The sequence below is a fragment of the Gambusia affinis genome, linkage group LG13 (assembly GCF_019740435.1).
Source record: "Gambusia affinis linkage group LG13, SWU_Gaff_1.0, whole genome shotgun sequence".
Lineage (NCBI taxonomy): Eukaryota > Metazoa > Chordata > Actinopteri > Cyprinodontiformes > Poeciliidae > Gambusia > Gambusia affinis.
The window spans coordinates 2,483,485-2,506,016 of NC_057880.1; the positions used below are offsets into that span (position 1 = coordinate 2,483,485).

The window sequence follows — 22,532 nt, forward strand, 5'->3', positions numbered from 1 at the left end:
TTACATTCAACAAACATATATAAAATTTGGACACACAAAAACAACTGCTTGAGTAACAAATCAAAAATATTATATTGATTATGATTTTTCTAATTTCTTTTTTAAAAGAACTTTTATTAAGAACTGATTTTCTAAAAATGACATATGAGAAAATTAATTGCCTCATGGTGACATGCCTATTTCTGTAACTGGCCTGTATTTGGCATAGAAACCAGGTATGGCATACCGTCACTGGTCCAGATCTGGTTTGAGTCTGGCTGACGTCCAGTTTGTCGTACCAGAGGCTTGGCAGATGTGTCAGCAGAATGCCAGGTCCGGGAGACTGGGACAGGTTGGTCTACAATGTGGGAGGAAGGTCAAACTACGCTAATTCATTTTTAGCTAGCTTGTTTGCATAGTCACATTTAGCTTATAGAAAGAGCACCAAGCCCACAACTGACCAATAACATTTAAGCTTAGAACCGACATGTGCCCACCCCCACAGACTCACACAGATCTGCTACATACAACATATTTTGATACAAAAGACATTATTGTCTCCACAAATTTGTATTAAGAGACTAATATTTTCATTTCAGGTTGCGTCATATACTAAGATGTAATATCGCGGGGGGGATTTCAGGTTAGGTGGTCCCTGATTGTTAGTTAAATGGGTTAAGTGGTCCTCAGCCAGAAAAAGTTTGAGATAAATTGACTTATAGCAAGGATTGTTAGATAATAAAAAATAAAAGAATTTTATTTATTTATTTATTTTTTTACTGATAGAAAAATCTCAAGGTATGCACAGTGTGCACAGCTGCATGCGCTACTGGTGTAGACAAATGCTGGGGGGAAAAAAATACCCAAGGAAATTGAAAAGATGACACATCCTCATTTCCGACTTCCCAAGTGTCCTAGAGGGGTTGATAGGAAGCTCTAGAGGAGGCGTGTTTACGAAAAACTAAAGGGAAATAGGCTGCACTCCAGACTTTTCATTTCCAGACCGGCTGAGATCCAACATGATTTACCTACAATTTACTAAATTAAAAGTAAATAAGACTAAAAACCTCTTGAAGAAGCAAACATTTACACAATTAATCACGAGGAGATAAAACTGCTGGCTCTCCCCAAAACAGAGTGAATTATGTTTTTTAATCTAAAAGTAAAAAAATTCTAAAGTGGCAGTATTGTGTTGTCCAGACATATGTATATATATGCATCTATAAAATAAAATTGACTTTGTAACTCAACACCTTGAAATTGGGCCTGTCTCTAAGAAACTCCTGCTCTTTCTGAAGCTCTGCCTTCAGTACGTTATGTCATCATTCCATTAACCCTTTAACATTTTTACCAGCGTTGCACATGGAAGTAGCTCGCATAATGAGCTCAGCAAATGCATAGTTTCATCAGGTGTTTGCTCATTTCTTCTGGCTAGTCTGAAGGAGCTGAATGAGGGAGTGGCAGTGGAAGCTTGGAAACTACAGCTCAGAGGAGGAGCATTGAAGACGGAGCCAGGTCCAACTCGTTTTGCATAGCTGAATGGTTGCTATGGAGATTGAAGGATTTCTCACATGGATCAAGCAATCAAATCAGGACTACAGGTATGTTTTGGATGAGGTGAAATAATCTAACATGATGTAAAACTCTAAAGGTTGATTATACGCCATAGTGCTCCTTTAAAACAAGAAGCTGATTAAATAAAAATGTAAATTACCAAAAAATACCATCACTAATTAAAGGCTGTACTATTATAAGTAATCTGGCTGATTTAGGTTTATCGTGACGCAGCAGCTTGGGAACCCCTGCTGGGACGTCTTTGCTTTTCATCGACTGCGTCTAAAGCTCCACTAAATGGATCAGATGTCAGATTTCTGTCTTAGCAGATTAAACTTAGGTTTTGCTCATCCAATCAAATCACAGACACGCCAAAGCAGATTTTCTATTTGTTTTGTTTAATCAGAAATCATTGGCTTACAAAAATTCAGGTTGATGAGACAATGATTCAGTGGACTTTGCATCTGACCGACTGTAAGAAATAAAACCAGGAAGAAGAACCTGGCAGCTCTGGGCTTGAGGTTGCCGTGTGCGGCTCCTGATGTGGGTGGAGGAAATATTTTTATTTATATTTGCAGTTTTCCCGTCCGTGCACGCGGCTCTGGACGCATCCGCTGGCAGAGCTGCTCTCTCAGGATCTCTGCAACAAAACCATCTGCGGCTTCACTTGTTCTCCCCCTGCGTGCGTCATTGCCATGGTGACCCATGAAGGCTTGTCACAGCTACTTGTCTTCAGAGCTCCTGGCGACGGTCCATCTGCCTGTCTGTTCTACATTCGCTGCAGCTGATGAGCGTCCCCCCTGAAGACACTTCTTCTGTTTTCTATTTATTCCTACGAGGAGGAGAGGGGGCCGTATCCCAGGAGGGGGGCAAGGGGGAGGGGGGCATCCAGGGACGGGGGTGGAGTCACGGGGATCTGGTGTTCAACACCTTAACAGTCTTGCGGCCGTAATGCCAGTAGCTGTAGCCTGATGCTGCTGTGGTCACAGCTGTAACATACCTGCAGAATCATAAAGGAGATAGTTTTAGTTAAAATGGTCGGCATAGATGAGTTTTTAAAATCAAAAGCTCAAATGAAAGAGAGGATTCATTAATAAACACCTGGTATACCCAATTGTTCAGCCGATACACTACTGCCCCTAGTGGTAGTGGCAGGAAAACATTGTTATTGATTGAAGTGGGAAACATAATGCATATTAGATGTTTTAAATTAAAATAAACAAAAACAAAAAAAAACATTATTTTGATATTGAATAAACTTATATTCTATTTACCGATTGTAGTTTTTTTTGGAAGATCTTTAAAAAAGCAGATCTGTAAATTCTGGGTTTGGTCGATACTGATGTTTATTTTTGAAAAGTCAATAAAAATTGTCAACAGTGGGAATTATTGTTAGGTGGGTCTGCCTGTCAGTCCTCTCTCTCGGCCCGGGGCTGATCTTCAGACTTTTGTGGAGGTGGATAAGATCAGCTTCACATAACTTTTTATCAACTAAATGAATAAAAAGTTAAACTGATTTATGGAAGCACCCCTAGTGGGGACGTTTCCCACTGAAGACACTAAAAAAACCTCAATGAACATCTGGGAACATCTGCACAGTTCCAGACATCGTGAAGACACATGATGCCACATCAAATTGAACAAGATCAGGTCCTGCAATACTCTAAAAATTATGTTATTAAAAATGTTCAAAATAATACAGAAGAGATCGGGAGATATCAGCTTTGAAAGGAAACTTGTGGTTCTGGGAAAAATAACGCTTATTTAAAAATATAGGCTACTATGTAACACAAATGCTGGCAGGAATTTAGATTTTTATTACAGCTCTCTGGTCGGCGTCAAAATGGTCTGAACAAGCAGCATTTATCTACCAGACACAGGAGGAGTTGTTTCTGCTCTTTTGTTTTAGTAGTTTCTTCTAAAAAAAAAAAAAAAAAGGAGGGTAAAGATTCAAAGGGACATCTGCAGAGGTCATGTGACGTTTACCATAAACACTGCAGCAGGGTGCTGTCCGTATAGTGGAAGACCGGAGCAGCCAGAGAGGCGGCCACCAGGAACAGCTGGATGGCCGTGTTCACCTGAACAAACAAAGAATGCACATTTACAGCCAACGTCATCTTTATGAAGAAGAAATGAAACGCTTGTTACAGATTCAGCAACATTTTTAGGTTTCCGTGAATCAGAAGGAAAACAGAGTGAAGACAGTTTCTATGTCTGAGGTCAGATAGAGAGATTTAAAGGGAGCTCTCACCTTGCTGAAGAGTGTGGGTTTTAGCTGGGCTGTAGTGTAGCAGGGGTTAAAAAACTTACTGAGGGTCACCTGGACAACACAAGAGAGATCATTTGTAAAAAAAAAAAAGAAAAAGGAAAAAAAAGAGAAGCATATCAGCGTAAAAGGGCCATTGTAGATTAAAAAGGGAGTAAATTTCTGCCAAAAAATCCTCATATTTTGAGATTCATCTGAGTATTTTCTAAACAAAAAAAAGGAAATTTTGAAGTTTGAAAAGTTGAAAACCTAGAAAAAGTTACATTTTGAGATTAATCTCAAAAGTCAAAATTTCCACATTTTTTTCTAGAACACTTGAAGCCTTTCTAGGAAGTGTTTGAGTTTTAAACTCAGTACTTTCTTTGCTTTTTTTTTTTAGAAGATTTCTGAGTTTAATTTGACTTTGGAAACTCAGAAATTTACTTTCTAGAAAATGTCTGAAGTTCATCTCAAGGTTTTTTTCTTGCACATTTTAGACATTTGGAGCTCTGAAATTTCCCAATATTTTCTAGAAAATTTCTGAGATCATTCTCTAAAGTTTTTTTTGGTGTAAATAAACTCTTTTTTTGTCTACAATGGTTCTAGTACATCAATCGGTATAATTCAAACTAGCTGAAACTGTTGAGGCTCCATTGATTTTCCATGTGAACAGTGACAGAAACCCCAGGAGCGTTTGATAGAACAGTTTGTCAGAACCAGGCGTTTCTCACCGGTGGAGGAACGGTCTTGTATCTGACCCAGAAGACAGCGGCTATCAAGCCAATGTCTCGAAAAATCACCAGAGCCGTCAGCGGAGCTGAAACAAAACACAGCTGGTTAGATTTACTGCGGCTCTCACACAGATTCATGGACTGTTAGTGAATGACGGCGTGAGACAGAGAGAGGAGCCGAGGCCCGCTGAGTTTAATACCTGGGATAAGTTCGGCGTAGGTGAGACTCACATATAAAACACTGATGAGGATCTTGTCGGCCAGCGGATCCAGAGCGCTGCCCAGGGCCGACTTCTGAGTGGGCCACGTTCTGGCAATGAAGCCGTCCAGCTGGAGGAGACACAGGGACAAAGAGGGGGCAGGGAGAGAGGCTTCAGGGTTCTGACTGGCCAGACAAATCAACACACTGCATGTTGTCAGACGGGTTCTGTTGGAATCATTTCTTCATCACAACTTCTGGCAGTAATAAGACCGGAATTCACTTTTTGTTTTTTTAGGTTAATTCTTCTTTTTCTACTTTTCTCATCCCTGTTGTTAGACATTTGTTCCCTCTGGTTTTACAAGCTGCGGATCTGGAAGGACTTTTATTCTTAATTTTTATTTTCAGATAGTAAACGGAAATTTAAAGAGGAGCTGCAACAGTAAACAAGTGAGATTGTTTAGTCAGTCCCTCTGGGATGTTGCAATGTTTTTTTTTGTGTGTGATTATTGCAACCTAGACTGATTTTGCAGAACCTTTTTCAAAAGGTTGCACGTTTTTTTAAGCTTTAGTTTTTGTCATAATGTGGTCTTTTTAAAAAAACTGAAATGATTGGACATAACCTTCCCTTTCCTTCTTTTTTTCAACCTGGGTCTTCTCCCTACCTGAGAAGACCCAGCTTCATGACTCTTTGCTCTATTGTGACAAAGATTTATCTTAATTATGTGGAAAGCAACAAGTAGCCAAGGATTAACTAATCATTATTTAGCTAACAGTAATTGTATGCAGCACCACTCCACAGGTCAAACCAGACTCAGTATGTGTACGCTCATGATGCGTTTAAAGATGGCTTGGAAAAATACATTACAACATCTTAACAACTGATCAAAAAGTTGGAACGGCTTATAAGAAATAGAAGAAAAAGAAAATCCAGCAGCACACCTGTTACGGCCCTAAAATGTTGTTTGGAGCCCCCCATCCCCCAAAGAAAAAAAAAAAAAAAACAGGGCAAATGTTACTGTCACACACACTTTCAGGTTCAACGTTCAAGAGATGTCGTAAAACAGGAAGTTAAATCAGAAGGAGGCCAAGAATTCAGCCGAGTTGCAGTGATTGGTTGAAAAAGAAAAACAGAAAATATTAAGATGAAAAGCTGTGATGAATGCTGAAAACTCCAAGTCGGCAAAAATTCTAAACTAATGAGTGGATTTGCGTTACTTCCTTCAGGGACAGATTAGCATAGTTAGCTAACAACTGATGACGTCATCTAGGACATGCTGCTGTTGAATATTGAGCTGTTTGCATTTCATAACAGCATCAGACAGCAACAGTCTTCAGATACAGGCCGATTTTGCAAGACTGACTGCTACTGGAAATCCTTCCTGCCCAAAGCATCACCATCCACAACGACTCTCTGAATTGACTTGAATGATTTCAATTAATATTTCATTTTCCTTTGGGATAAATTAAGTATTTTTGAATTGAACTGAAACATTAAAGTGCGACGAAAAGAGTCAAAAACAAGCAACTTCACACAGAGTTAATTTCACACAGAAGTATACTTTTTTTTTTTAAAGCTTTCACTTCTACTGGCATAAATAAGACAAATTAGTAAAAAGACAAACTATGAAAAGCTGAGAGTGTTACCAGGTCAGTGGCTCCTGCCAAAGTGAACAGACCCAGGCTGAGGTCAAAGTGCTGCTGGGTGATCAGATAACCCAGATATGGAGCCAGCAGAATCCGACACACACACAGCAGGTTGGGGACTGTCCATGGGTTCTCATACTGCAGAGAGGGGAAGAGGTTACAAACGGGTAATAGATGGAAGTTAACGGAAACAGAAAGAAATAAAAATAATCAAAGCTCTTCCTGGAGCAAATCTTGTCTGTCCGCTTATCTATGCTGACTTATCTGTGGGGTGTGGAGGGAACACATATCATCTTTATCATTTCCTGTTACAAAAGATTTTGGGTTTTTTTTGTATCGAGGTTGTTTTGACTTGAGGAAAAGATATTTAAAGGGGTAAGTTAAGGTCACCAACAAACACGAAATATAACTGCTAAAAAATAACATCAGTAGAAATACCAGTGGACTGTTAAAGCAGTGGGAGTGCAGAACAAAAAGTTCATATTCTGCATATTTGACATGCATGTGAAGGGGAGTTCAGTACTTGGCCCGCCTTTATACAAGACCAAAAACACAACAACACGACCTCACTGACAGGAGAAGTCTTTGTCTACCTAGGAAACTGATATACCTCTGCAAAGGTCTGATAATCAGCCTCTATGTTGCTTAATTTAGCAACTTCTCAGACAAACAAACAAAACAATTTAAAACATCGGTATCAGCAGGTCAGGATTTATAAAGTTAAACTGCAATTGGCACACCTCCTAATTATCACTGCTCTACCTACAAAGAGAAAAGTAAAAATTTCTCAACAGAAGTTTTTCTTCAGACTGTTCTGGTAAACCATATGAAACGTTGCTGGCTGCTGACCTTTAACCCCGCTTCTTGCAGAAACATGAACTCTAGATTTACCTAGAATTTTAAGCAGGAGAGTATCTATAAACTTAAACATGTCAAAAAGAGCAACAAACAGAAACGTAGGTTGTCTTCTTCAAGTCAACATACAAGTCACAGTATTCAGAGACAGGCTGTCCAACAGGAATCAAACTCCACAATAAGTCTCCAGATTTGTGTGACATTAAAATGTCTCTCTGCAGTCAATCAAAGAAAATCTGCTGTTAACAAATATATTCAAATAATCAATAAAATGATGATAAGGACAACAGTAGACTAAACCAGAATGACTTCCACTCCAACACCTGGGGTCTGAAGAACTCGATGGATGAAATCCGCTCTGCTGTCCTTAATTCTTTCTGAAAGGTCATGCTGAGGAGATCAGAACATTCAGCTTCAGGTCTGCAGTTCTTCTCTCTGGAAGAGAATGCTCAGGAGTCTGCACTCAGTGGGTTTCACGGGTGATTTATAAATCAAGCCTATCTGGAGACCTTTTTACAATAGACGTGATCTGGGATGAAAGGCGACAGATACGCTGCAAGCAAGGTCTAGTTCTTCAAAACAATCCAGGTCAACAGATTGTTTTATCACGAAGCCACACAATCTGAGAAAGAAATTGTTTTTGTGCTGTGGGAGGAAGCCAAAGTATCTGGAGGGAACCCATGCACAGAAGGGGAGCGCATACAAACTCCACATAGACAGCAGGGTTGCACTGATCACTGAAGCCTAACCTGTCGATTCTGGCAGATACTGATTCTTTTTGGTCTGAAATGTCTGCCAAACTCTAAGCACACTTTTAGTCATGAACAATCCAGAACTTTTCACAAGGAACATGATTCTCAGAATGACACGTTCAGTACATCCTGGGTCATATTTTCACAATAAATTGTGTTATTTCTCTAAAAGCACATTTTTGCCAATAAGCAGATTAGTTCAAATAGCCGGCCATGACTCCATGCAATTAGCTGGGAAACTTTTTTAAACTACTCTGAATACCGTTTGATAGGATCGAGTTGAATGTATGTGATTGAATACATGTTTTGATTTTCCAAAGTGACTTAAGACATTTGTTGTGAATTGGTGCTTTATAAATAAACTGAATTGAATTATGATGCTGTGTGTTTCTGCTGTGGGAAATTAATCAAATGCGTATACATACGCCTAAGCTTATGTCCGCTATATTTTGCTGTTATACAAGCATAGTAACTGATAAAACTAGAAAATTCCTGAAGAAATTTAACTGGGGCCTGCCAAAGTGTGCCCGTCGGTTTGGACCCAGCGTTGTGATGCTAAGAATTAGCATCAATGCTAAAGAAAGCTGCAATGTAATCAATAGCATGTGGAGAATCACAAGAATGTTAAGTAAGCTGGACATGCAACATTCAGTATGATAAAGTAAGTGTATTAGCTAAAATGAGCAAATATGCTAATGTAAGCATAAATACTTTCAGTAGCATGTGGGGTATCATTAGAATGTTTACTGTCATTTACTTACTCCATTAAGTATACTAAACATGGCTAATAAGTCTGAAAAATAGAAAATAGCTTATTTAAGCTAAAAGGCTAATGCTAATCAACTGCCTTGCTGCGCAAGGCAGTTCCCTAACCTCGGATAAACAGATAATGCAGAATGATATCACTGCACCGCCGTGATATGCTTAAGGGCATATTGAGGCTTTTATTTTGAAATTTGCAGTAAGCTTCATATTAAATGCCCACACTAATCCAGTGTCTAAGAGTGCTTTGGATAAACCAATCACGTCAAGCAAAAATGAGCAATTACATGATGTAAAAATTCCCAAGGCTTTTATTTTGAAATTTTTAAGCTTCATTTGAAAGGGTCAAAGTCATCCCATGTGTAACAGTCATTGGATTAAATCAGTCATATAACGCTCAAAAAAGCAATGACCTGATGTAAAAATTTTCAAGGGCTTTTATTTTGAAATTTTCAGTAAGCTTCATTTCAAAGGGCTAGACTCATCCCATGTGTAACAGTGACAGGGTTAAATTAGTTATATACAGCCCATAGCAGCAAGTAGTTCTAAAGGCCAGCTCAGTCCTCCTCTGTTTTAACTGAACTAGTTAGAACTACAGTGATGCGTGTTGTAGTCCTCAGCAGCTCTCCCTGCTCTGGGTTCCGTTGCCATGGTAAATAATCCTCTCTTCCAGCTGTGAGTGAGACATCCAGGGGGAGACAATTCTCTGTTTGAGCCAGCCAGTTTGACTAAAAAAAGCATTGCAAACAACTGTTTCCTGTTCGGGAACCGTAATACATATTCGAAAACCGTTTGAAGCATATGAGAGGGCTATTTGTCGTCTCACATAGTCCCGCCATTCATATCTCTACCTCACTCACAGTATTAACAGCGATGAGATAAAAAAAGTGTGTGCCAAGGTCTGAAATTTTTCAGAAATACATGGAAGTGAATCAGTGAGATCTGTCTGCTACCCTGGCGCATGACTTTGCTCTGAAGCACCTGGAGAGAAATCTGTAAGCGCTAGATAATTTTTAAAACATTTGACCGGAGCAGGCACGCCAGTATCAATGTCATGACCAAGTTTGATACCAATCATGCAATATTTGTGGCGTGAGGGCGAGTTAAAAAATGATTTGGGGTCAAAATTTCACTCTGACTCTCACTCTAGAGGAGCGGCCTTCACACTCTGATTTTTCCAAAAATCAAAAACTTTGGGTCGCTTAGAAAGAAGTTGTGGACAAACCATAATACATATTGACGTGCTGTCTTCACTTTAAAAGAGATCACGGACGTATCTACAAAATGAAGTTTGAATGGCGTTTCTACATGAAGTTATGACGACACAGAAAATCCTCAAAAATAGGGTATTTTCAGGATTTACTGGTTGCCTCGTCCCCTTGACGACGAGACTTGCACCTGGTGAGCTCGTTAGTGATTTTGGGGTCGTTTTTTGCTTTTTACGTCGCCATGGTAACTCCAAATCCCACCAAAAGTAATAGCACACCTCCCGGGATCGAGCCGCACGTTTTGATACCACTTTTGTGGGTGGGCTCGCAGCGGTACGAGCCGCATTCCGGTAGGCGGATGAATAAGTTAAGAATAAAGAAACATTCTATTGGGTGTAGAACAATAGGTGCCTGCCATGCAATGCATGGAGGCAGTGACTGACTTGCTTCGCAAGTCAGTCACTGCTCTCCTTATGCATTGCTATGGGCAGGCCCCAATTATTCATACAGTAAAAACAAGAACTATAATATTAGCATCACCATGCCACCTTTTCTTTTTTAGTGGCCTTCTTTGAACTCTACTTGCTGTCTGTGTGGGAAGCTGCAGCCCTCTGACCAGTGGGAGGGTTGACAGCTATAGCTGCCTCTGTCCCGTTTGGACTCACCAATTCTTTGAATTTGAACAGTCCTTGTCCCGGCACCGTGTCCCTGTCCGTTGCTGTGGACTTGTCAGACGCCTCCTCTGTCTTCCTGCTGCAAAGTCCTCTAACTCTAGGGAGAAACAGCGGCCTCAAAACGTCCGCTGACCTTACAAGACGTCTTCGGTGCACAAGGACAGATCCCTCCGCGAGTCCAAACGATTTCACTCGCTGGACGCTCGAGCGCGAACCCCGGCAGTCCATCCATTTGAGTTTGAAGAGCCACGAGTCACTAAGCCGAGGCCGTGTGAGCCTCACGCTCACTGTGGCAGGTGGGTGTCCGAGCCGCCATATTGGGGACGCAAGCCGACACACACCCGGGCAGCGCTCAGGAACGCTCGCTGCCTTGAGAAACAGTGAAGCGGAAAGCCGGCTCAAACACGTCGTTATCATATTCGAGAGGCTCGCATTACTGATCGGCTGCCCGTGTGTCGTTTCCCCGCGTGCTCATCGTGGGTTACCGATCCTGATGGCAATCCTGCGAGGGCAACAAGGCTGCCATGTTACCGGAAATGCATACGGCACAGGATGTCGTAAAATATAAATGGGTTTCAAAATAGTTTCAGAAAACAATTCTTTTATTCTGCTCAATCTGAGACTGTATTATAATGCGTCTATAGACTTAATATTTACAAATAAAGATTCCAAAATAAAATTAAACATACATTTCTAATTTAAAAATATGTAAACAATAATACTGTTTAAGATACGCCGGTTTTTAAAAAAAGTACTTAAAAAAACATTTTAAAATTAAGTCTTTGTCGTATTTAATGAAACGCTTGACAGGGACAGACAAGAATAATTTATTCATAACAGAATCTGCACAAACAGTAGTTGTACATTTTTACACATTTATCTACATAAAGAGAAAAATAATTTTTGAAAACAACTGTAGTCAGATTAAATAAAGCCTGTAAACAATTAGCATATTCATGTACTTTAGCTCGTATGTGAACAATAGCTACTACGGCTGGAGACTTATATTTCTGTCAAATGCTGCAGTAGACATTCAGGAAGAATCACTTTAGAAGGTTTTTGGCTGGATTTACTCCCATATTTTCTTCTGACGTCAGTATTCCCTCTACTCATTGCATGAGAATATTATCCCCACACAAGTTTTCTTGTGTTTTTTTTTGCGTTTCTACAAATAACTGAACAAACACCAAGTAAAGTCTGTGTTGGGCAGAGTAGTGTCCAGCCATCACATGGTCTGAAGTTGGTACAACTTGGGCCCTTTCTTAAGCAGGAAGCCCTGTTCATTGAGAGAACTCAAAAGACCTTGAAAATCCATCACCTGGAAGAAATCAACAGCATAAAGTTGTCATTAGAACTAGGATTGTAGAGAATGTACTAACTTTACTCACCCAATAATAATTATATAAATGAGGATAGGATTTAAATAGTAGTTTAAATGAGATCTTTTTGGGCAAGAGCTTTAAAAGTTCATTTTGTCTGCTACAGATCGAACATGCAGGCATGCTTCTGATTGGTCCTGTAGGCACCTTTGAGTGGAGGGCGTTGACCAGCCGCTTTGCAGCGCCTCGCTGACTCATGCCAGAGCCGAGCTGAGAACGTTCAAAGTCCAGGTTTCCCAGGCCGTCTGAATATGTATCAGCTAGACTTCAAATGGAAACAAAAGATGTTTACGTCGCAGAACACAACAAGACAATTTTGACAATTGTGTATGGTTCTCCAAGTTGTTCTGTTTTTTCCAGTGTATTTCTATATAGATCTGTCACAGTAACAAATTTTTCTGGATAATAAATTGTCCCAGAAGTTATCACATAAATGATAGCATTGTTGGGTTTGAGACCATTTTCAAGTAATGCAACTGTAGCAGCATAATAATGCAAAACCACTTCCGCAAAAACCAATAATCTGTAAATTCTAATGAACAGTTAAGACTGGAAGAAATTTTAAATATCTAAAATAAATAAAGTAACAGAAAACAACAAATATAAATGATCTACAAAGTCTCTGTAAACAAAATTCACCAAACTGAAGACTTTTATTATCTGGTTTTAGGGAGAAAGAGAGAATCATTCATATAAAAATTATTGAGTTTGTTTTAATTTATTATTTGATCGATTGATTTACTGCTTATTGCGGCAGGCCTACAGTTGTACTCACCCCCTTCCTCTAAATACTCCTAAATAAAATCTAAATAAGCAGAAGTCCTAATTCTTTACATGTGTAAAACTGGTAGCAATAAGTCCAAAATTACTCATTGCAGCAAAAAATAACTCCAGATAATGTTCAGTACTCAGGCAGTCTAAATGCAAATGTGTCACAATTTTTAGACTATTATTTGCAAAATATTGTAGAAAATCATGTTATTTCTCTTTAATTCACATTTATGAACTTCTTTGTGTTTGTCGATTGCATGATATCTCAGTAGAAAAAGTTCAATGGCTATCAATACTTTTGGAAGCCACTGTTTAGGGTTAATACAGTGAGGAACTTCATTCATTTGGTGAAACAGTGAGATAAAAATAAATAGAACTAAAGTCTCTTCTCATTTGCTGACGTTGCTGTAGAGTTACCTGTGTTTCATGATCTCCACCACATCTTCAGCATCACTTTGTGTCGCCAATTCTCTGAGCTCCAATTTGGCTCTTGCCTAGAGAAAACCAAACAATCGCCGGAAAAGAAGATCAGAACTTCAGCAAGCACTCACTAAATACCTCAGCCCAAACCAACCCAACCCACCTCAGTAAGTCTGATTAAAGACTCCAGCTGCCGTGTGGTGATGGGCGTGGCGTCGGCCGAGTGCGCCTGGGATCTCAGAGATAGGTAGAAATCCTGAAGGGTTTTTGCCGCTTCGGGAGACAGCGTGGGTCGGACGTATTGACGGGCGTAGCTGATGTACTTCCTCAACAGGCATGTTGGAATCACATCGACTGATTCATTTGCTGGAAACTGGAGACAACAGCTGGGACTGTTAAAATGTTGACAGGTTGTACAAACGCCAAGGAATGCTTAAGTTTCAGTAGACCTCTCTACTTTAACGTTCAGTGGTAGAGTGGCTAACTATGAGATAAAGAGTTCATCCTAACATTACAGTCAGCTGATACTTTGGTGCCAGCTTACATCATGCTCTTGTGTTGAACATAAACAGAGAAATTAGGATAAGAATGAAGGACAACAAATCTCCATATCAACAGGGGAAGATTGTAACAGAAATAGGATTTAAATAGTAGATGTTGAAATGAGATCTTTTTGGAGCAAAGGAAAACTTTAAAAGAATATAAAACAGGCTTTTCCAAATATAAAACATTCACATTTTAAACTGTAGGCACCTTTGATAGAAGGGGCAATTTCCACTGCATCCCCTTGAAGAGCCTGAGCAAGTAAAACTGCTAAGGGACAATCATCTGCCCTACAAGGTCACTGATATTTCAAACCTAGCCTGTCTATCTCTATAACAGATAGAGGTTAAATGCTTCAAAGAAAGTTTTGTTCAGCCCTTCTCCCAGACAGACACAGAGATGCTTCCTCTGATGTAGAGTCCTTGAAGAAAACTTTCTAAATTTCTAATTAACACCTTATTATTTCTGAACATTTTCAAAATACCATACATTACTAAATATTTCATGCAATGCTTGCCATTCTAAGTAGAAATGTTAACTACACACCATCTCAAAATACATTTCAAAAGCAAAGCTACAACAAATAACCACTGCTGTGAAAGAATACTGTCTCCCTTTCAGATTTCTTCTGCTTTAAATTTCCATCTTAGAGAAAAAAAAATCAATACAAAACGCTTTATCAAGGATAAAACATTATTTCCCTTAAATATAGTAACTGTTGTGCCCGTTTTGGGGGCAATAACAGTCACCAAGTGTTTAAAATTGTTGGCAATGAGTATTTTAAATCACTGTGGATAAATTTTGGCCTTGTTTTAATTCAACTACATTGAATGGTGTTTGAGCATGAGCAACCTGTTTAAGGTCTAGTTGCTGCCTCTCTATCAGATTTAGGTCTAGTTTTTGACTAGGCCACTCCAAAACCTTCAACTAAGCTTTTTTTGAGCCTTTCAGAACTGGACTTGCAGGTGTGTTTTAGGTCTTTGTTTCACTGCCTCCCCCTAGAGCGCCTGATCTTCGTCACAACTTGGTGGCTGGATGTTCTCATTCAGGATTGTCTGTTTTCTGTCCAGAACCAGTTTTACCTGCAGTCGTTCAGACAGCGGCAAGGCCGCATGCTGCAGCAGGATGGAAGTCTCTGGGTCATTACTTGTTCTGGTCACCGTGGCGCTGCTGGTTCTGCCTTTCCCCGCCCTGTTGGCCATGACGTGCTCGGACAGCCGGCGGTCATGTGACTCATCTGGGATGTCCAGAAGAAGGAAGACAACATCGAAGCGGGAAAGGAGGGCGGAGCCCATTCTACGGACACACCAGAAGGAGATTAAAGCCAACTGTTCCACGGTTACGTCCTGCTGAAGCAGATGCTGGAAGTTACTAGAGGTGAAAACTCACTTTAGATTTTCAGAGACAGTCTTCCCTCTGTTGTAGTGGCCTCCGACGGGGTTAGCAGCAGCAACAACAGACGTTCTAGCAGGCAGAGAGGAGACGATGCCGGCCTTAGCCAGACTCACTGACTGCTGCTCCATGGCTTCCAGCAGGGCCTGCTGCTGGCTTCCCAGCTTGTCGAACTCATCAATGCAACAAAGGCCTGGAAATACAGGAAGCAGAAAAACAGGAAGTCAACCTGACACAGAAGGTGCCAACCAACAATGGGCAACATGGACTTCAAATTGTATCACAGTTGGGGGTATCTATTCAATTCACAATCAACATTTCTGCAATACATCTGTTTTTGCCAAAAGTCTATTATTAAAAACCTCCACAAATATTAGTCTTGAAACAAACTTATCTACTATCAGATACTTAAGTACATAGATGACATTGGCACTGCTAAACCACACAGTTATTTCATTAAGTCATATTTTCAAATACATTGATGTTTGTACCCAGCAGTGAAAAAAAAAAAAAAAATCAATATGGAAAATTAATAACGTTGTTAGTTTTGTGGAATTTCAAACTAGAGGTGAGTACCTTGATCAGCCAACACCAAAGCACCTGCCTCCAGAGCATAATCTCCTGCTCCAGAGTCTCTGGACAGACTCACTGTCAGTCCTTCAGAGGAAAACACAAAATGTTACATTTTGCAACCAGAATATATATAACCATAGTCAAAAGAACATGGAGTGTATAAAAAAGATAATGGTTAAAAAAAACAGCACATTCTCTTTCAATTCTAGGATTTGAAGTATAAGCACACAGAGGCTTACCTGTGGTGCTGGTGCTGTTGCCACATACATAGATTCCCCTTGGAGCCACGTTACACACTGCCTGTTGGACGAGGAACAGAAACCAGAAAGATATGAACAGTTAAACCATCTCAGTCAGTAAGTCACAAAAGGATCAGGCCTCTCACGATAACAACTTTTACTGGACTATGAATTGTCCCAGAAACTAATGCAATAAACAATAAAATTGTTGTTTTGAAATCATTTATAAAGGGGCTGTATTGTGTGTATTCCAGTCACATAGTGCCATTTTATAGCACCATCTAGTAACTATGTTAACTTGTTACAAAAGTGCTGAGTATATATTTATTTATTTTTAAAGGCATCACAACATGACTCCTCTATTAACCCTTTAACAGCATTTTTACCAGTGTTTTACTCAGAAGTAGCTCATACAATGAGCTCAGCAGATGCACAATTCCAGTAAGTGTCTGCTAATTGCTGGTGACTAGTCTGAAGGAGCTGAATGAGCCGGAAGGTTGAAAACTACAACTCTGAGAAAGGACTTAGTTTCTCGAAGGTGGAACTAGGTTCACACAAGCGTTGTGCACAGCTGAATGGTTGCCACGGGAGATAAAAGGATTTTTCAAACATTCATGAAAAAAATCAAAGCAAAACTCCAGGTATGTTTTTGATGAAAGAATAACTGTATGACATGATGCCAAGCTCAAAAAAGTCAATTTTGGATAATACTTCCCCTTCAAGGAATATATTGATAAGGACATAATAATGCAAGTTTGTCCTCTTAAAGACTGATAAACTATAATTTTGTACATAGACACTCCACACTGAAACTGTAAGATATTTTAAATATCAAAAAATAACTCAACAATCATAAACGATACATAGAGTGGAAATAAAAACAACACACAGCCAAAACCTTTAATAAAAAGGGATATGAAGACACAATAACCCTTCAAAAAAATATTAATCACCAGAATGAAAGTCACTGAGCTCATTTTAATCTATCATGCAGTTCATTGATAAATAGCTTATTGGGACAGCTCCTCTGTGTTACCTGTAACATCTGACTCTTCCCCAGTCCAGGGTCTCCCACCACCAGGATGTGAGGGTCTCCTCTGACCGGGACGCTGCTCTTGTCTGTGTGTTTCTGTCTGCCCCCAAACAACGCCAAAGCCAGGGCAGCCTTCACCAGCTGCCAACGCAAAAGGAAAACCAGCATGAACACTGAATATGAGCAGCGTGTCTGATTGCTCTAAGAAATCACAGTCTAATTTCAGGCTGAACTCACCAGATGGCCGAAGATGGCAGGACACAAAGAGCTGGAAGAAGTCGGAGAAGTGCACACATTAACAGGGTTAAACATCTGTACAACTACACTGCGCCCATAAAGGACCAGTTATCCAAAAAAAACATAATTTCCCACAGAAAGGCGTTAATGAAAGATTGAAAAAGAAAAAAAAATCTCAATGAAAGTACAGAGTGCACCCTGCTGGCTGAGCGGCGCAATTGATGTAGCAGAGCAGAATTGATCTGCTAGTAATTTTACTGTAGAATTAATGACATGTTAAACATTTCATCCAGTTCAATTAAACAGATCCATGTAGGTCATGTGTTCAACAAAAAGTCTTACTAAGTCCAAAAACTAAATAGCATATCTCTATAATCGTTCTATTAGCTCATCTGTGTAATTATATAATATCTAGAAATTCTGGCACTGATTTGGTGTGGCTTACCATCACAGTCCATATCGCTAAATGCAGCAAAAAAACCCCCACATTGAACTCTTTTATTTGATTTTTCCTCACTATCATATTTTTCATACCCGACTGTGAAGATTTACAGAAATCATTATTTCGAACCGTTTGATGATTTTACAATAAAACCACGAAGCACAAAGCAGTCAAACATACTGCAGACAGCAATAAACTTACTGCACGATGAGTCGCAGCAGGTTCGGCTGTGACTGGATCTCCTGGATGGCGTAGAGTTCCTTCAGACTGAACTCCTCTCCTCCTGTACGATCTTCCCTCGATCCTCCTGACCCTTCACCTCCACATTTGGACAGCTGACCTGAATATCCAGCTCATATTAACTCTGTCCTGAACTCTTAGAGGGATATGTGGGATGGATCAAAAACATGCCTGCTGGTACCTTTGGTGTTGCTGACTGAAGTAGCTTCAATGTAGAGGAGAAACATGCATTGATCTTTATTTCCTCTGGAGCTGCCTGCAGTCAGAAAGCAGATGTTTGAACTAAGTGATGAAGACATCTGATTGGACGGGTGATGTCTTTAGTCTTATTTGTCACTGCTGAGGGTACATCTGTGACCATGACCAGATATTAATATGTATGTTTGCACCGTCATTGATGACTCTGACTATCCCCGTGACGGTGACTGCGTCTCCTGGGACGCAGCTGTCGCAGAGGTCAGAGGTCAGGTGACACTCCACGGTGCGAGGGATTCGTCCCGTCTCCCTCTGCTCGCCGCCCATCAACTCCTGCACCCTGAGGAGGCGAGAGAAACGGGTTTCACAGAGCTCAACAAACACTTTTTTTCACTTTTGATCTGGCTTTCATAATTTTTTTCTTTTCATATGGAGGTCAAATGTCAGCCCTCTAGACAGTTTTTAACACTTTTATGTAACTTTTTAAAAATGATATATGTGCTACAAAGGCCTTGCAAAATTTGTTACCTAGTAAATTATAGACAGATAAATTTTGTTTCAGTTTTATTTTTTTCTTTTTATGCCACAAAATTGTAGAACTTGCAATATCTGAAGGCCACACCTTCTGAAACCAGCAGCATGTAGAAATAAATAAATAATCCTTCATAACTCCATAAATCTTTCTCCACAACGTCCCAAGCTAGAATATACGGCTGCTCTTATGTTCTCTGTAGGCCAAACCCAAAAACTTTCATCTCCTCTCCACAGAGAAAATGATCATTATGCCCTTACTTGATGATTTGCCAGTCTACTGTCTTTGTGGAGGGAGAACTTCGAAGAGGGATGAAGGAACGAGTACGACATCCAGGCTGGATACACTAAGTGATAAAACAAACAAAACTGTGTAATTTGTTTTAGTGACCAAACAGGGAATAGAGTTATATACATAGAATGACCTTTATGGGCCAAAAAGCCTTTTTTCAGTCATGATAAAATTGCTTAGTGCTTTAAAAAGCACAAAATAGGTAAAAACCAGTGATGGGTACATTTCCACTAATCTGAAATTAGCAGAGCTAATTTTTCATTTTGATACATTAGCATATTTACTAACGTTGAAAACAGTTAGAGCACTGAGCTTCCTCTAAATTAAATTTTACAGATAAATGAATGTAGGTTTGAAAACTTTGGGTTTTAGCCCAAATAACTTTGTAGCCAGCAGTAGTCACAAATGATCTAGAAAGGATTTATTAGCAACTAGATAGTGGTAGGCTTAACTGCCTCGAGTCACACAACATACTGAAGATGTCTGCGTGACTCAAATCTTTGCCTGATATAAAAGTCCCATGAGAAAAATAAACTACGTAGAACATACAAGATTAAATAGACCTGGCACCACAAAATTTAGAACCTGTAATTGACTTATTTAAGGCCACCATAGATAACTATTTTTTAAATTTAAGATATTTAAGGCCTTAGTGTTAGATACTAAGCATTCAAGACTTTTTAAGGACACCCTGCATAGAACTATGTCAACATTTAAAGTTTGCCACCAAATTTGTGAAACCAACCCAGATCCCTTTGAAGTGTGTGTTCAAACCTTCGTGGGTGTTGCATATTTCCCATGCTGCAGTGGTAGGGTCAGAGTGCTGGCGCAGGTCTGGCACTTGAATGCCATCCTGGTGCACTGAGGTCTGATGTTGCTCACCCGGACCACGGTTCCTCTCACACACACCATCCGGCCGAACACGCTGGCCCGCAGAGTCCGCAGCGGAGTCAGCGGCTCGTAGTTATACAACCTGCGAGGGAGAACCTACGGCTCAGCTGGGACAGTGAGAGAACTTCCTGCTCTGTACGGCGGGCAGTACCTCACACTGATATGAGGAATATTGATGATTGGTGTAGCAACAGGAAGTTCCTCATCTTGGAGCTCTGCAGCTTGTTTTTCCAAATCTGCAGTCAACACCTGAAGCACACACACTCTCCAGTTGGAAATGTAGCACCAAGCAAACTAACTTCACAAATTAAAATAGATTTATGGTAAGAATATTACATTCAATGGCTTTTTGTGTTTACCTGATGAATGGCCACGCCCAAACAGTTCAGCATCACGTCTGGCTGTTCCCGCAGGTCTGTCACAATGTCAGTGAGCGCTTCAGACACGGTTTTATTCCCAGTTAAATCTGTGTAATCCACCAGCACGCTGCCCTGGCGCTCAATCTCATCCTACAGAAAAACACAACCGTTCTCTTTTACTCACCTTTAACCGAGAAAACACAAAGTATAAAAACATACCAACACAGGACTGACTTTATCATACAGATGGATCTGGGACATGAAGTACTTCTCAAACACTTTGATCTTCTCCACACTGGGTGAGCTCTCTATGAAACCTTAACAGGAAAAAAAATGGAAATATCATCAAAATAAATACATTTTACTTTTGCTGTGTACAGCGAGGCTTTACTTAATTTCTGCCAGGCTAAGCTTTGTTTGCTAACTAATTTTAAATATTTAATTTTTGATACACCAGTGACAGTGAAAGCAAAGAAGGGTTGAAGAGGATTTTTAGTGAAACCGTAGAAAATGGTGAAAACATAGGGATTAAAATTAAGACATTACACAAACATATAAAAATGGCATCTTTTTTGACAGAACAAATTAATAAATTTAGGCTGGTGTAAGGTTTCTCATACCAAAACAAAACGCAAAAATAATTATTACATACAAAATATTAAAATTTACCAAGTTAAGTTACAATATGAGGCTACATATGTCCAATAGCAACACATCAACTTACTTTCTGTGAAATACAGAGCCCAGCCTTTGTATGGACACAGAGCATCAAGAGTGGTCTGGATTGGGGCTGAGTGGACAACAGTAAAGCAGTCTGGATGAAGCTGAAAGAACTTTTGATTTTTTCTAAATCAATAAAAATGGTGACATGAAATTTTTGGAGGTGATTTGAAATGAATAAAGTAAAATTCCTGCTAGATACAGAAATAATAATGGAGCTCACCTCTCTGGGAGCTTAAAGCTGGATTTCCACTAACACCACCTCCTCGGCTCCCTCCACCTCCTGCTGCTGACCCTCCTCTCCACGGCCTCCTCCATCCTCCCTGTCCTCTCCATCCACTGCTTCCCCCTCCTCTCCATCCACTGGTTCCTCCTCCTCTCCATCCACTGGTTCCTCTTCCTCCTCTCCATCCACCGCTTCCTCTTCCACCTCTCCATGAGCCTCTATGGGTTCCTTCTGCACTCATATTTTTGAGGGGGCTGGGGGAGAGTCTAAAAAATTTTGATAGTTAGAAGCACAGTTTTTACTTTTTAAAATGCTTAGTTAAATGAAAACACACCTGCTGCGTATACCAACGAGTTACTGTGCAAAGGAGATCTTACATCTAGCACAGGATTTATCACTGCAGTCTTCCAAGAGAAAAAAACCATGGCCAACACTTCTATAAAGCAGGTAGCCTACATAGTTAGTTATTTTTAACCACAAACACTGGCTTTTTAAGGTGTTTCCCAGCTCCGTTGGCTTTTACTTAGCGGTTGTCAGACATGATGAAAAGGCTATGATAGAGATGCATACGGTACAGGTCATCTTGCCGGGATTCGAACCTGTGACGGTCGCGGGTCGTACGCTGTAAACCTGCGACACCGCGCGCTGTACCCACATAATACTTAATTTTTTAGTTGTTTTCAGGTACACAGAGATTGCTTAAAGAATCTTATTATTATTATTACTACTTTATATTATCATAGAAAATCTAAGAAAACTACATAAGGTCGTACGTACCTTTCGTTTATGGTCGATAAGACTATATCTAGATCAGTCCACTAAAAGTCACTTTTCCCGAAACGATTCGACACTGTTAGCTAACTAAAGTGTCAAAATTCCCTCCACTGACAACAAGCTTCTTCTGCGGCTGCTTACAACACCCCAGGTTGCTACACTGCCCCCTGAAGGACACCAAAATAACTGCAGATATTTGACCCCGGATAGACATTTTCAGCTGTGAAAAAAGAAAAACATCCAGGCAGACCAACTGGCCTCAAAAGCAATCTGTCCTAAAATAGAAAATAGGCAGTAAAAAAAATAAAAAAATAAAAAAATAAAAAAAATGAATATAGACAACAGTTTGTAAACAGTATGTAAGAAAAGGGATGGAAATTCACACAGAAAAAAAACCTAATTATAGAAATGCTATTTCTCAGAAACTGATATGAAAGCTTGAGCCAAATTATATGAAGGTTTGAGTTCAGTTCTTTACTTTCTACTAGCACAATCATATTGCCATCTGCTAATTTGACATGTTTTGTTATATCTTCAGTTGCTTGCTTTTTGATAAAACTATTGTGTCTTCAATAAAAATAAATTGTAGTAAGAAACTGAAATACGTATTAGTTTAAGAACAAAAGGGTTTGTAAAGCGACTAGAGAAGAAATCCATATTAGTTATTTA

At 39.8% G+C, this 22,532-nt stretch overlaps 1 protein-coding gene across 1 annotated transcript; it reads right to left on the reverse strand.

The window, feature by feature from the left end:
- Nucleotides 1-1,914: 1,914 nt before the first annotated feature.
- On the reverse strand, nt 1,915-22,011 carry mcm8 (minichromosome maintenance 8 homologous recombination repair factor). The gene is made up of 26 exons (XM_044136031.1): nt 21,867-22,011; nt 21,087-21,355; nt 20,868-20,933; nt 20,378-20,460; nt 20,144-20,293; nt 19,936-20,033; nt 19,668-19,866; nt 18,863-18,948; nt 18,265-18,410; nt 18,057-18,131; nt 17,837-17,975; nt 17,194-17,224; nt 16,960-17,097; nt 15,924-15,984; nt 15,688-15,768; nt 15,109-15,304; nt 14,802-15,015; nt 13,340-13,549; nt 13,174-13,250; nt 10,598-10,703; nt 6,356-6,493; nt 4,710-4,839; nt 4,510-4,595; nt 3,785-3,853; nt 3,520-3,611; nt 1,915-2,533 (listed from the first exon to the last, which is right to left on the reverse strand). The coding sequence occupies exons 2-26, from the start codon at nt 21,328-21,330 to the stop codon at nt 2,440-2,442; spliced, it is 3,009 nt and encodes a 1,002-aa protein (XP_043991966.1). The 5' UTR covers nt 21,331-21,355; nt 21,867-22,011; the 3' UTR covers nt 1,915-2,439.
- Nucleotides 22,012-22,532: the final 521 nt, after the last annotated feature.